This window comes from Hyperoodon ampullatus, assembly GCF_949752795.1.
Source record: "Hyperoodon ampullatus genome assembly, chromosome: 4".
NCBI lineage: Eukaryota > Metazoa > Chordata > Mammalia > Artiodactyla > Ziphiidae > Hyperoodon > Hyperoodon ampullatus.
In genome coordinates, this window is record NC_136917.1 from 26,788,298 (window position 1) to 26,803,859 (window position 15,562).

The 15,562-nt window shown below is 56.2% G+C and overlaps 1 protein-coding gene across 1 annotated transcript in view; it reads left to right on the top strand.

The window, feature by feature from the left end:
* Nucleotides 1–8,355: 8,355 nt before the first annotated feature.
* Nucleotides 8,356–15,562, top strand: part of PIP5K1C (phosphatidylinositol-4-phosphate 5-kinase type 1 gamma) — a gene marked incomplete at its 5' end in the record, with an annotated part of 57,337 nt that continues 50,130 nt past the window's right edge. Inside the window, one exon of the mRNA XM_079701755.1 lies at nucleotides 8,356–8,449. Within this exon, the coding sequence (XP_079557881.1) occupies nucleotides 8,356–8,449 (94 nt within the window). The remainder of the gene's footprint in view (nucleotides 8,450–15,562) is intronic.

Sequence of the window (15,562 nt, forward strand, 5' to 3'; positions counted from 1 at the left end):
GGGAGGAAGCCCTAGAAGGAAGCTCCACGGCAGGGGGCAGAGCAGTGCCTGGCGAGAATCCCAGCCCCTCTGCTTCCTGCCTCAGTTTCCTCATCTGTATAATGGGACCTGGTTCTGACTCTGAGCGCTATGATCGGGAAGGTTCACAAATTAAAGCAGCTGGCATGTAGCAGGTGCACAGAAAGGTTTGCCTGGGTGCTTCTTGAAGTTCCTCCACTCAGGCCAGAAGGAGGGAGACAAGCCCCCACTGGGAAAAAATGAAAGGGAGTTATGGTGTTCTCCAGAGCTGGATGTGGACCACCTGCAAAACTGTCTATTTCAAGCTTCCATCGTTGTGTGCAATGGCTGGGGGAAGAACCCAGGCCCCTGACACTTTCCTCACCATCCCTGGTTTCAGTCTGGCCTCTGCACCTGTACCCACACCAGCTCCCCCCACCACACCCCATGAAAGGTCCCCTGAGACCCCACCCCTCATGTTGCTGACCCTTATCTGCCTTGAGGCTGAGCCTGCCACAGCCGGAATCTGTCCTGCTAAAGCACACAGCACTGGTCTTTCTATTCTGTTCAGAATCTTAGGTGGTTCCCCATGAGCTATTCATTCATTTATGGAGCTCCTACTGCATACCAGGCACTGTTCTGGGAGCCTAGGACACTGCAGAGGTAGAACTCACAGACCAGCACGGAGAGCAGATATTCAACAAATAAGTCGGGACTTCCCTGGCGGTCCAGTGGTTAAGACTCCGCGCTTCCACTGCAGGGGGCGTGGGTTCCATTCCTGGTCAGGGAACTAAGATCCCCAAACCAAAAAGTAAACAAGCAGTCTCAGCAATGAGCGTGCAGTTAACAAGCTGTGGCTTTAGCTCAAGAATATTCCATAGCTCCCTAGCATTCGGTCAAGGATATTTATTGAGCATCTGATCAATGCCAGGCTCTGGGTACCCTCTTTAGTTATCTGTGCTTCTTATGGTCTTCGAACTATTTTACAACTCTGTAAATTATAAGAAACTGGTGGTATCTCAAAGGATTCTTGTCCATAGAAATACAAATGAATTTTGTCCCGTGGAGACCACTGATTATTACCCTGTGGCTATTGACCAGCTTTACAACTATTTGTAAATTCATTTCAGCATTGATTGCCTGTGTGTGTGTTCTTTCTCAATATTCTGTCCTTTTTAAAATTTTTATTTATTTATTTATTTATTTTTGGCTGCGTTGGGTCCTCGATGCTAAGCGTGAGCTTTCTCTAGTTGCGGCGAGGGGGGTGAGGGCTTCTCATTGCGGTGGCTTCTCTTGCTGCAGAGTACGGGCTCTAGGCGCGCGGGCTTCAGTAGCTGTGGCACGTGGGCTCAGTAGTTGTGGCGCATGGGCTTAATTGCTCCGCGGCATGTGGGATCTTTCCGGGCCAGGGACCAGGGCTCAAACCCGTGTCCCCTGCATTGGCAGGCGCATTCTTAACTGCTGCGCCACCAGGCAAGTCCCAATGTTCTCTCCTTTAAACAATCTGTAAAATCTTGCTGGTTCTCATATTAATTAATGAGTTAAGTAAACTCATAAAGCACTTGTTTGTTTTATATTAGTATAGAGTCATGCTTTACATTTTTTTTTTTTTTTTTTTTTTTTTTTTTTTTTTTCTGCGGTACGCGGGCCTCTCACTGTTGTGGCCTCTCCCGTTGCGGAGCACAGGCTCCGGACGCGCAGGCTCAGCGGCCATGGCTCACGGGCCCAGCCGCTCCGCGGCACATGGGATCCTCCCAGACCGGGGCACGAACCCGTATCCCCTGCATCGGCAGGCGGACTCTCAACCACTGCGCCACCAGGGAGGCCCTACATTTTTGATTTAAAAAAATGATCCCTTAACTCCATTACACCGAAAGCCTTCACTCTAGCATCCAAGGCTCCTCCGTGAGGAGATTCCCAACTACTCTGTCTTACCTGTTACCATCTTCAAGTCCCAGGGCATTCTTCCCACTTTTCTTCCTAATCATCCTGAACTCTGTCTTTCGTAGTCAGCAAATGCTGTTGGTTCTCCCCAAATCTGTCCAGAATCCGCCCACTTCTCCTCACCTCTGAGCCCACACCTGGTCCACCGCATCCTCTCCCACCTGGACCAGCTCAGTCCCCTCCATCCAGGTCCCTGGTTACGCCCTCATCGCCCACAGTCTGTCCTCCACGCAGCAGCCACCAGAGGGCGCCTGTGAGCACCTGAGTCAGGCCCAGGCCCCTCTGCCCACAGCCCTCCAGCCTGCACGACCTGCCCTATCCCCTCCCTGCCCTCCCCTCTTCCCTCTCTCCCCCTCACTCACTCTGCTCCAGACACACAGGCCTCTTAGCGGTTCCTCCAGCTCGCCAGGCATGGTACTGCCCCAGGGCCTTTGCACGGACTGTGTGCTCTGCCTGCAATGCCTCTCCACCAGCTACTCACTTCTTTCAAGTCTTTGTTCAAATGTCGCCTTCTCAATGAATTCTCCCCTAATCTTTCTACTTAAGACTGTAAAACATCCCCCTGCCTGTTTTACTCCTATCCCTGTACGTCTTTCACTTTTTTTTTTTTTTTTCCTGTAAGACTGACCATCCTCTAACCCAGGATACAATTTAGGATACAATTTACTTCCTTATTGTGTCTCTTGTTTCTTGCCTGTCTTCCTCCACCAAAACACAAGCCCCACAAGAGCAGGGATCTTTGTTTCTCTTGATCACCCCTGAATCCTCAAGCCCCAGAACAGCACTCGGCACACAGTAGGTGCTCCATAAATGCAGGTTCATTCCCTGGGCACCCCCGCCCCCCCAGTCATGTTCCCCGCTAACCTCAGCCCATTCCAAAGGGTGTCAGGCTCCTCCCTGAGCAAACACAGCTCCCCTGGCGCCAGGCCAGACCCGAGGTGGAAGAACAGGAACCCAAACTCCCGCAGTGGACTTTCCCCAGAACTGGGGCCACACAGAAGCCCTGAGCCGGGGAGGCAGGACTCTTACAGATGCTGAAACTGGGGTATTGGCTGGGGGCATAGGCAGCCCCCAGACCTCCCCACTCTCTGCAATTTGACTCCTATCAGGTTGACAGTCCTACTTTACTCTGCAGCCCAGGGCAAGTGGCTGCCCCTCTCTGAGCCCGGGTTCAACCTCCACAAAACAGGAAGGTGATGGGACATTACCATTGGCTTGGCATGAGTTCTGATTTGGGGTGGGACAGTTTACCTTGATCCCTGCACGACTGGGAATCTATTAGTTGCTCTATCATATGCTGTTCTCAGCAGCCCTGCAACATGGTGACTCTTATTATACCCAGTTTACAGAGTAGAAAACTGAAGCCAGCTCTATTTGACTCCATGGGTTTTTCTCTCCAACCCCAGGCAGGGTGGGATCTGACAGTCGAGATGTCCCCCCTCCCAACCCCACAGAACCCAGATCTTAAGCAGCTCTGCTTCCCGGGAGTGACCCCAAATGCCAGGCCGGCTCTATACCCTGCAACTGGGACGCTCATGCCTCCCGAGCCCCAGAGGGCCCTCTTGGGCCCAGACAAAGAGCCTTGAGGCCTTGAGGTGCAATCAGACACTTGGCTGGCTAGGAAGTTCTCTTTGTCCTGCACTTTTTGGGAGCAAATGACCCAGAAAAAGCTCTTGCCACTGGATCCCTGTCTTCTCCTGGGTCTAAGCTTCCTTTGCCCGGAGACCATCCTGGCTCCTTGCCCACAGTCAGCTCTGCAGACTGTTGTGACAACCATCCATCCGCCCCTTCCTGCACTTCTCCACTGGGAGATTTCACCCAGAGAAGAAATCAAGATAAGCAAGATAAGCCTCCCAAGAACCCCCCGTTCCCCTCGTTCCAGCACCGGGAGAGGGGACAGAGATGAGATGCAATTGTCTGAAAACTTGGGGGCCTCTTAAGAAGTACCAGGAGGCCCAGATAACAAGCAGGTGCCAGGCTGCCTCACCTGCCATCTCCCCACCAGCCTCCCCTCCTCAGTTTGGGGGATCAGAGGCCAGTCTGTGCCCCCTCAGCCCCCCTGCAACAGCCGGGGCCAACAATGACCCTCTGAAGTCTGTGGCTATGGCATCCTTGGCAGGCTGCCAGGGGCAGTAACTGCCGGCCAGATAATCCCTTAGAAACTATGTCAAATGCCCACACAGCAGTGTCAGTTTCCTGCTTTCCGGGGAGCCTGGTGGTGGGGGGAGGTGACAGGGGGCCCAGGACCCCACAGTGGGAAGCCCAGTCTGGGCAGTGCCTTCGGGATGGTGGGCAGATCGGGGTGGGGGACTCACCTGTCTAGGAGGCTGGGTGGCCTCTGGGCAGGCAACAGGAGCTAGGGCCTGGGCTTCCGCCTGGCATCAGGGGCGGGGAGGGGACCCGAGGCTTGAGCTCTGGTCTCCCCACCTGTTTGCCCAACTTTGCCTCCCTGTGGTGGCCACAGGCTAGCCGGTCCGCCAGCAGGGAGACAGGCGCAGGCGAACCAGCGAGAGTGAGAGAGACCTGGTTGGGTGTGTGGCTCTGTTGCAAGGTGCTCTCACGTGGGAGCAGCTGACCTTAACCCCTGCCGGCCCAGAGGCCAGGGACGCCCAGTCCCGCCCTGCTTGCACTGGCCACAGCTGAGCCCTTGGCATCAGCAAGGGACTGGCTCATGTGGCAGGTCCTTGGGAGACATTTGTGGAAAAATTCAAGGATGAATGAATGAATGGCGCATTCCTGCCCACACCCCCCATCCCCTCACTGCTCCCCTTGCCTTCCAGCTGGCACAGCGTCCCACCGCTTGTGGCGGGGCTGCTTCCTCCCTCCCCACAGATCTGAGCTCAAATTCTGCTTCTGTGCCACCAAGTGACCGGCCGGATTCCTATACTGAGAATTTTCTATCACTTCCCAGCTGGGCAGCTTTGGGCAAGTCACCAGCCCCCCAGTTTCCTTATCTAAAAACATGGAAACAACGGGGACGTCCCTGGCGGTACGGTGGTTAAGACTCCACGCTTCCAGTGTTGGGGTCACAGCTTTGATACCTGGTTGGGGAACTAAGATTCCACATGCCGCACAGTGTGGCCAAAAAAATATATGAAAATAATAATAATAATAAAATGAAAACTAAAATAAAATTTAAAAATAGGAACAACATTGGCGTCTGCTCCTAGGGTTATTTCCTACAGTAAAGTGAATGAATGTCCGTCCATAAAGTGCTGAGAACTCTGCTGGGCACACAGTAGAGTTGCACCTTCCAGCTGCGACCCACAGGTGGCTGGTCTGAATGAATGACATACAGGTAAAATACACATTGGATTTGGAAGAGCAGCTGTGCAGAAAAGCATGTAAAATAGCTCATTGGTTTTACCTATCGATTCCCTGTAGAAATGATAATAGTTTTGAATGTATTGTGTTCAATGAAATATAGTATTAAAAGTTATCTCACCTGCTTTTGTTTTTTAATTTTTTAAAATGTGGTTGCTAGAAAATTTTAAATGTCATTTAAAAAGTTAAACTGAAATGGGCTTGTCTTGTAGTTCTATCAGAAAACACTGGAATAGGAGCTTAATACGTATTAGCTGTGGAGCCTTTTGCAATCACATTCTGTTGCCACTGTATCACATCTGTATCAGTTTCAAAGTATTTATTAGCAGCTGAAACGCCTTGTGTCTTGTTTGCTTGTTTGTTTGTCTTCTAGATGTCTCTCTCTCTCTCTCTTTTTTTTTGGCTGCGCCACGCAGCTTGTGGGACTTTAGTTCCCAACCAGGGATCGGGCCCTCGGCAGTGAGAACGTGGAGTCCTAACCACGGGACCACCAGGGAATTCCCTAGATGTCTCTTCACTGAGGTCGGGGATTTGGTCCTGCTTATTCGTATATCCCCCTGGCCTAGAACAGTGCCTGGTATACAGTAGGTGCTCAATAAATATTTGTGGAATGAATGAATGGAATATGGGGAGGGGGTGGAAGACTCATAAAGTCCCTCTTACCTGCAGGACCCAGTGCTGACAGAAATAGCCACGAGGGGGCGCCCAAAACCAGGCAACCAGTCCCAGCTGGGCAGCCTCAGTTTTCCATCCTGCAAAATGGGAATATCGAGCAGGCACTTGGGGGGATGAAGCAAGAGGAGCAAAAGCTGCTGCCCCACGGAATCCCGCCCCCTCCTCTCCATTCCCAGTTGTCTGAGCCAGTGGTTCTCAAACTCTATCAGGCATCCGAATTGCCTTGGGAGGCTCATTGAAAGACAGACTGTGGGTCCCCGCCCCCAGAGTTTCTGATGCAGGAGGGCCGGGCTGGGGCCTGAGAACCTACATTTCTAACAAGCTCCTGGTTGATGCTGATGGGGGCAGGTCCAGGAACCTCGCTTTTTTTTTTTCTTTCAGTTTCTGCTTTATAACAAATTGAATCAGTTATACATATACATCTGTTCCCATATCCCCTCCCTCTTGCGTCTTCCTCCCTCCCACCTTCCCTAGAGGCACCTCGCTTTGAGGATCACTGATGTAGATCTTCTCTGGAGACAGATTCAAAATGAATCAGGAGTTCTATCCATGGCGCGTGTCCAGAGAACTTCTGGAGCCTTTTTAAAAAATGGTGGCAAAATACACATAACATAAAACTTACCGTCTTAACCGTTTTTAAGTGCACAGCTCAGTGGCATTAAGCACATTCTCATTGTCGTGCATCCATCCTCTCCACCCATCTCCAGAACTTTCTCATCTTCCCAAACTGAAGCTCCGTCCCGAGGAAACACTGACTCCCCAGCCCCTCCCCCACCCCGTGGTCCCCACCGTCTACCTCCTGTCTCTATGGATTTGAGTCCTCTAGGGACCTCCTGTGAGTGGGATCAGACAGTACTTGTCCTTCTGTGTCTGGATTCGCTCACTGAGCATCACGTCTTCCAGATTCACATACGTTGCAGTGTGTGTCAGAATTCCCTTCTTTTTAAGGCGGGATCACATCCCATTGTATGAATGGACCACATTGTGTTTATCCATCATCTGTTGATTCCCTGGAGCTGTTTGACTCCTCCTCTCTGGGTAGGCTCAATTCTAACAGGACACAGCTAACCTAGGGGATCCCTCTACCTCATCCTGGGTCCTGTTCTCTGCGTCTTCCTTTTTCTTGATTTGTCTTCTTGTTTTGATGGAGAACATTTCAGGAGCATCTTTCTAAGCCCTGGGTCGGACCGAGGCCTGCTCCATCTTGCTGATTCCCCCTTATCCCATCACTAAGCACCCCTAAGCTCAGCCTCTTCGGCCTCCCGCTGACCTCGCCAGCACCCTGCCAATGAAGAGGGATCACGTGTCTGGAGTCGGACAGGCCTGGGTGAAAACAGCCCAGCTTCACCCACACCAGCTGAGCGTCTGGACTCCCCCACCTGCCTCCCAGCAGAAATCATTAATAATGATTAAAACTACTAATAGCAACATTTATTACTCCCCAAACCATGACCTCAGAATGAATGACTGCCTAACCATATCGTTGGTGAGTTCACCATTAGACTTAGATAATATTATTATTCTTAAAACAATAAGTAAAGGGGATGCTTCACAGCACCGTCCTTTGTGTGATTCCAAATACATGGCTTCAGCTCTCTGCGCTCCTGTTTTCTCATGTGTAAAATGGGGATGATAATAGTTCCCAACCAGTTGATCAATATTATCAAATATTTATTGTCTTCCAGGTGTAATGTTCTGTGTTAGGTATTGGAAATATGGTAGTAGTTTAAAAAAAGGAAACAAAAAGCAGGTCCCTAAGTTATGGAGATATTGCATATAAAGGCTTTAGCACTAAGCTTGGCATTTAAGGATATTATTGTTACATATTACTAATTTTTACTACGTTATATACCATAAATAACTTTTACGTTACATATTAACATTACTTACTATAATGCCATATTACTGTTTAATAGTCACGTTAATGTATCATGACAATATCACATATAATTTGTATATTATGCATAATGATAAAAATTTGTTTCTTATTATTACGTAACTATTATTTATATCAAACATAAGCATATGTAATATAAATTTTATTTTTAATGTGATGATAATTTTTAACTGTAATTATTATTTATGCTCGTTATGTATAATAACGCTCTTACGTACTACAGTAATATTGACAGGAATGGAGCTGCCCTTCCACTCCTGGGCACGTGAGGGCGCTCGCGGCGCTCCTGGGGCCCGGGACGCACGCAGGCCCCACCCCCGAGCCCCGATTGGCGGTGCGCGCGGTGCGCGATGGCGCACCGCCTGGTCCCGCCCCGGGCCCGCCCCTCATTCCCTGGGCCCGGCCCCTTCCCTCAGCTCTCCAGCCGGTGGCGGTTGTTGTTCAGCGGCGGCGGCGGCCGCAGCTTGGGTCGCAGCCTCCGGCCGCCCGCCCGCCCACCGGCAGGTCCGCGCGCGGCCATGGAGCTGGAGGTGCCGGACGAAGCGGAGAGCGCCGAGGCGGGGGCCGTGACCTCGGAGGCGGCCTGGGCGGCAGAGAGCAGTGCAGCAGCAGGTAACGGTTCCGGACCTTCCTCCTTCTCTCCCCGCTCCCCGAATGGACCCGCCTGCCCCCCCTGCTGGGGCCCAGTGGACCCGCCCGAGCGCCGGAGGGGCGTCGGGACCCGCAGCGGGGAGGCCGGAACGTTCCACTCGGGGGCGCTCGCGGGGGGGATGGAACGCCCCACTCCGGGGCCGGGGGACACGCCGCGGGGCCCGAGACGCCCCGCCCTAGGGGTTGGGGTGGCGCCGCCCATTCCCGGGGTTCTTGGGGGAGCCGCCTGTCTGGGAGCGGGGGTTGGCGTAGGGCCCCATCTGGGAGGCTGTGGGTGGAGCAGACCCCGTTGGAGGCATGCGGGGAAGATGGGTCCTCACCTCTGGGAGGGGTGCGACCCCTATTTAGGACGCGCGGTAGGTGGGTGCACTGCCTCCTGCTGAGGGCGCTTGGGGACGACGTCCCACCCAGTCTTGTTGTCAGGGGGCTTCTCTGCATGTGGGTTAGTGGAGTACCCCCGTTCCGATGTGAGACCCTGCCTCCAAGGGGTGACGCTGTCCCACATGTCCCCCCCACCCCCGACCTCTGGACCCACTGCTCGGGGCCACCCACTTTGCTGGTATCAGCTTCCAGGCCTCACCCGTTCCCCTGCAAGCCGTCACCCTGTGGGCACATCTTACTGGTCGTTAAGGGAAGGGGCTGCTGTGGCGGAAGTGGAGGGTCTCGGAGGCCAGCTGGGTCAGCCTCCTGACCACCTCATTTTTGTGGAATTCACCAGACCTGGTTTCTAGTCCATTGGCCATTCCTTCCCTTTCTGGGTCTCAGTTTACCTCCTGTAACCGGAGGTAGGTAGGGGGATAACATCTCCAGGCACCTTCAGTGCCAGGGCTTGGCAAGCAGGTGGGGGAGGAGAAGGCCCCCTGCAGCCTTTTCCCTGGATGTTGGGGGGCTGCCGTAGCTCTGTAGGGGCACTGCTTTCTTGAGCCCCTCTCCTTGGCATGCCTCCCTGGCCCTCTAGCAGAGCAGGTTTGGGGAAGGAGGCAGCCTCGCCCAGCCCTGTGGGCCCGCGGTCTGCCTTTCCCTGGGGCGGTGTGCAGAGCCCAGCCACTGCCTGGTTCCTTCTTGGTCAAGGTTGCAGGCTCCCAAATAGGAAGTTTCTGGATCCGCAGAGTTCTCTGTTCCAGGCAGCCCTCTCTGGCGAGTCCCCTGTAGACACCCACAGGGGCATCCATCCTCCTTCTCCCCCGGGCCTCCCGAAACTTCCTTGGCAGGCAGGGAGTTGCTGTGCTGCCTGGGAGTTGGGAAAAATGTCTGGAGAAAGAGCCAGAGCGAGCGAGCTCCCCCGGGCTCCAGAGGACTCCCACCGCTTCCTTTCCTGCTGCCATCTGGAGCTGCTTGGTGGGTTACCCTGGTTCAGCTCCAACCATCCGGCCCTCTGGCTCCCGTTCTTTGCTGGCGGCGATGCCCTGCCTGGCCAGCCCCAGACATGGCAGAGGGACCCGGCTGAAGTCCTTTCTCAGCCCCCTGACCTCCGCCAGCAGCCCTCTGCCCTGTGCTGGGCAGAGACACAATAGCCTAGGATGCAGTGCCCACAGGAAAGCCACACAGCATATATTTGTCTTATCAGGGGCTAGGTGACCTGATGGGGGCAGATAAAGTCCCAGGCCCCGACTGTGGTTGGGTCTGAGCACAGGAACCTGGCCCATAAGGGGCCGTCCCCGCTCCTGTCCCCAAACCCGCAGAAATCTGGTTCCCACAGCTGATCACTTACTTCACTCACTTTAGGGTTAATAGCTGTCTCTCCTCCGCTGAACCCATTTCTCTTAAGTTTGGAGAATAACTGTCCATGCCCTTCCTGCTGCTCGAACAGATGCGTAAACACACAGATGGGTCTGCTTGCTCACCAGGGGGTTCGTACGATGCCAGAGTCTTGATGCCTCCGCGCTAGTTTGGGGCTGGAAAGTTCTTTGTTGTGGGCGCTGTCCTGTGCTCTGTGGGGTCCAGCGGCATCCCTGCCCCCACCCACTTGATGCCAGGAGCCCCCCCAGTCCTGGCAACCACAGATGTCCCTGGACATCGCCCAGTGTCCCCTGAAGACACAGTCACCCGGGGTGAGGGCTGCCGTACTTCACCCATCATTCTGTAACTTGCTTGCTTTTTATCCATAATACGTTTTTTCCCCCCACATTGGTATCAATTCTTTTCTTCAGAGGGAGAGAATATGGTGCTGTGATTGAGAAGGTGGAAACCCCGTATCCTGCCTGGGTTCCACTCAATTTCTGTGTGACCTCACAGGGCACATGCCTTGATATCTCTGAGCCTCAGTGTCCCCATCTGTAAAATGGGGTCACACTGCCAGCTTTACCTGAGTTAGTGCATCAGCAGGTGGAGGGCGCTTGGTGAACTTTAGTGACAGCCCACCCCCTTTAGGCATGAGCTTCCTGCTGAGGGACGATCCAGTGGTTTCTGGAGCCCCCTTTTGCTGTCACAAGCGATGCTGCAGTAAACATCTTTGAATGTGGGCCTGTAGCTGTGGTGCTTTCAGTTCTAGTGGTTGGAGTCCGCGCCTTGGAATGGCTGGGTCAGGCACAACCAGATTGATGCCCGCTGGCTTTCTGGAAAGGTCCGGCAGGAGCCAAGAGAGACTGTCTCCTCGGAGTGTTGCCAGCTCCGGATGTTATCGGCCTCCGTCATTTTGGCCAATCTGATGGGAGGTGAAATGTATTGGTGGTGTTTTAGAATCCGCTTACTTTAAACTCCCGGGCTCCCGAGGCCTGGACCACGGAAGGCCCAATGGTGTTCTCTGCTGGCTTTTGGGGACTCTGTGGAGTGCCTGGTTCTGTGGAGGATCTCAGGAAGGCTGGGCTCTTGGGCACATTCACGGGGACCCTGTGGGTGTCCACGAGCTGCCTGTGGGCTTTGGCCTGCGCTGTGGTCTCTGAGCAGTTTCCCTCCTGTCCTTCCTGCTTCTGTGATGTCTCAGAATAGTCAGCTGTGTTCCCCGCTGACCCCTGGCCCCTCCCACGTCTAACCTGGTGGCAAATTATGTCGGCTTTGTCTTCAAAGTGGACCGAAAATCCACCCATTTGCCCCCCACTCCTCTGCCACCACCTGGTTCAGTCCCATCATCCATGGCTGGCCTGGCCCCATGTCTCTTCCTGTGCTCCCTCCCGCTCACTCCAGAAGGCTCCCACTAAAAGCTGACTCAGGCCCCACCCCTCCTCTGCCCACAGCCCTCCAGGGTCCCACCTCCCTGGGGGTTAAAGCCCAAGTCCTCCCCACGGCCCACAAGGTCCTGCACGACCTGCCCCCTTGCTCACTCTGCTCCAGACACACGGGCCTCCTGGCCGTTCCTCCAGCTCGCCAGGCCTGGTGCTGCCCCACTGTGCCCTCTGTCTGGGATGCTCATCCTCCATATCCCTGTCATTTGCTTCCTTAGTTCTTTCAAGTTTTTGCTCTACTGTGTCCTCTCAACGAGGCTTCCTGTGACATTTGAGGGAGGCCTGAAGGAGGCGCAGGAAGCCAGCAGGGCTCAAGCAAAAGGCCTCATGTGCTCAAAAAGCAGCGTCGAGCCAGCATGGCTGAGGGTGGGGCCTCATCACCAGGGGCCTCCTCTGTAGCTGTGGGCAGATTGTAACCGCGGGCAGCAGTGTCCCTCGTCTGCTCGTTGCGAGTCAACAATGGCCTTTGGAGGCAGAAGGCTCCCGGTTCTCATCCCGCCCTGGCCACTTTCTAGTGAGGCCATGTCCGGCGCTTGGGCCGGCAGCCTGGTCCTCTCTGTGGAGAGGCCTTGGGAGCCGGACCGCCTTTGCCAGCCAGGGGGTCCTCTGCCTCGGTGTCTCCATCTGTGAAATGGGCGTGATGACTGTGCCTTTCTCGTGGAGCTGGATCAGGTCGATTGGCTTGTAGAGCCCTGGAAGGGTGCTGCCCTGGCCAGCCCCACATGGGTGCCAGCTCAAGGGACCGCTTCCCCCAGAGCCTGGGTGGGCGGGGCCGCTGTCTGACTCGGCTCACGGGGACGTGCGGTCACCTCTTGCTTTGCCCTTGGGCAGGGCCTGTTGGACATTATGGAGCACCTGCTGTGGGGGCAGGGGTCCGGCACCTGGGCTCCCTCACCTTCAGATTGGTGGGGGTCAGGATGCAATGGCAAGCTAGTAAACAGGTGAGGCCAGCGGTTGCAGACTGGGGCCCCGGGTCCATCCTGCCCGCCGGTTTTTGTCTGTCACGTCTTCCTGATGCTTCGCCACGCCCTGTCATTCGTCTGTGGTCCACGGGGCTGTCTAGCTACAGTGACAGAGCTTAGAGTTGAGACAGAGACCCGTGGCCTGCAAAGTTGGAGACACTCACTGGCTGGTCCTCTACGGAGAATGCTTGCCGACCCCTGAGTCAGACCACGCCAGCCCATGGGGAGCTGCCAGGGCAGTGAAACGGGTGCCGTGGCCCCAGGGGGTGACCATGGCCTGCAGCTGCCAGGTGGTCAGGGGAGCAGGTGACCCAAGCAGCCGCGGTTGAGCATTCAGGCAGAGGGATCAGCAGGGCAAAGGCCCTGAGGCAGGAATGAGCATGACTTGTTCCTCAGAAGGGAAGGGGCGGGGGGCCTGGCCCTGCTCGCGTTCTGGTCTGAGTCCAGTCGGTGGTGCTGGTGGGTTTAAGCAGGGCAGAGAGTCACGTTTTACAGAGTGAGAGCCCTCTGCCTGCCTGGTGGGGAGGGGCTGCGGGGGTGGGCATCCAGGTGAGTGGGGCTGGGGGCCTGGACGGTAGTCTTGTGGTGGGGGAGGGAGGGTAGGGAGGCCTGCACCCTGGAGTTGGTGGGGGGAGGGCGGTTGGTGAGGGCCCAAGGAGGAGCAGGTGTGGGGGTCCAGGCCCTGGCAGGCTTGTGCTGATGGGTAAGAAGCAGGTCTGGGGGGCTGCTCAGGGCTCCCAAGGCTGGTGGATTCCCACGGGATCCTGGGCAGGGCGGCCTGGGGCTTGACCGGGCTGAGCCCTGCCTGGGCTGAGGACAGTGTGCCTGCCTCCGCCTCTCAGAATGAGGGCAGGGGTCCCAAGGATTCGGCGGGGCATGGAGAGGTGAGCCCCGCACCCCCGGCGGTGCTCGTTAAGTGACAGACGTGTGGCCCAGGCATTTACCAGCCTGGTGACCAGGCCCTGGGCCCTCCTGTTCCTGCTGCCCCCACTGAGCCGCGTGGCACCACGCGTGACAGGGCAGGTCGGGATCCCACTGGGGATTTCCTGGCTGCTGCCAGCTGGACAGCGGGCACTGCGCACGTGGGGGGATTACTGACCCGGGGATTAGCCTCGGGGCCCCTGTACTAGGTGCCACCAGGCCCCATGGAGGTGTTAGGGGTCCAGCCTGAGGGGCCCCAAGTGCCTGAGCCAGTGGGAAGGCATTTGGAGACCTGGCCTCTGGCTCTGACCGAGGAAAGGGACCCCAGCATCTGCCCCAGTTGCTCTTCTCTCTCGATCATGCGCGTGTCATGCACACATATGGGCCGTTATCCAGGGGCCACAGGGTTGCCGTTGAAGGTTTGGGGCTCTGGGGTGCAGGTCAGGTGTTCATGAGCAGAGGCCACTGAAGACTGCTCGGGCCGGGTGCTGGGGAGGCCCCAACGAGACGGGCACGGTCCTTGTGTGCATGCCGGGGGTGCGGGTGGGGTGTGTGCAAACAGTAAGTGACGAAAGGAGAGAGAGGTGTAACACGGCAGGGGAAGCGAGTGCCCAGTGCCTCAGGGAAGAGCAGAGCGGAGAAGGGGAGAGAAAAACGGGCGTGGGGGGAGCGATGGAGGCCAGGTACTCAGGAGGGGCGACGGGCGACATCTGAGCAGAGATCTACAGGAAGGAGGAGATGTGCACTGAGGGGGTGTGGGGAGAGGCTCCCAGGCAGAGGGCACAGCCCGTGCAAAGGCCCTAGGGCAGGACCGTGCCTGGGTTGTTGCAGGAACAGTAAGGAGGCCCATGTGGATGGAGCAGAGTGAGTGAGGGAGAGAGAGGGAGGAGGGGAGGGCAGGGAGGGGACGGGGCAGGTCGGGCAGGACCTTGTGGGCCACGGGGAGGACTTGGGCTGTTACCCTGAGGGAGGAGGGGTCCCTGGAGGGCTGTGGGCAGAGGAGGGGTGGGGCCTGACTCAGGTGCTCACGGGCTACTTCTGGCCACTGTGGGGGAAAGACTGTGGGGAGGGAGGGTGGGAGCCGGGGACCACGGTGGAGGGGACTGTGCTGGTCCAGGTGGTGATGCTGGGACTTGGGCTCAGGTGGAGGCAGGAGGAAGGAGTCATGCGGAGTAGATTTTAGAAGCTGAGTTGACCGAACTTACTGAAGGGTTGAGTGTGGCGGGGGAGGGGAGAGGAGTAGAGGGTGACTCCCAGGTTGGGGTCTGAGCCCCTGGAAGGGCAAGCTGCCTCAGCTGAGATAGGGGATGGTCAGGTGCAGTGTGGGTATGAGACATGGAGACGTGGGGGGCAGAGGACCAAGTCTGGAGCCCAGGGGGTGGTTGGGCGGACGGCCATGGGGCGAGGAGGTGGGGATGAGGCAGGGAAAGGGCCTCCTCATGCAGAGCGATGACTGGGCAGCTGATGTGTTCGTGGGGGGACGCGTCTTAGAGCCCCTGGCAGGACATGGCCTTTACAGTGTATGACGAGGGGAGGTGACAAGGGGGTGGGCGCAGGTGGAGAAGAGGCAGGATGCAGGGTCCCAGCAGCCACGGGAAGCTCATTGGTGAAGCGGCATCCAGGCACGCCTTCCTCTCTGGGATCCCATGAGGATTAGATGAGCCAGCGCATGCGAACTGTCCAGGACGGGACCCAACTTGTGGGGAATGGAGGCCCCGTCTCTGCAAGCCAGGTTGGACGCGGAGAAAGCATGGGTCTTTACTGGGGTTTCTGCAGGACGGGAGGGACGGGCAGCGTTGGCACCCTGAACCAGCTTGGGATTGGCTCGTTCGATGGCGGCGGCTGTGGGCTGCCGTGGGCTCTGGCTGGGGGCGGTTGAGGCGGTGCCCCTGGGCTTGCCTGTGAGCAGGATGAGGAGTGCTGAGGGTGTTGCCCGTAGTGGCTTGGTTGGCACAGCAGAGATGTGCTCACAGGCAGGTGGTTTGTGATCTAGGGGTTGGCTGACTCCAGGAGGGACAGTCCCCAGGTCT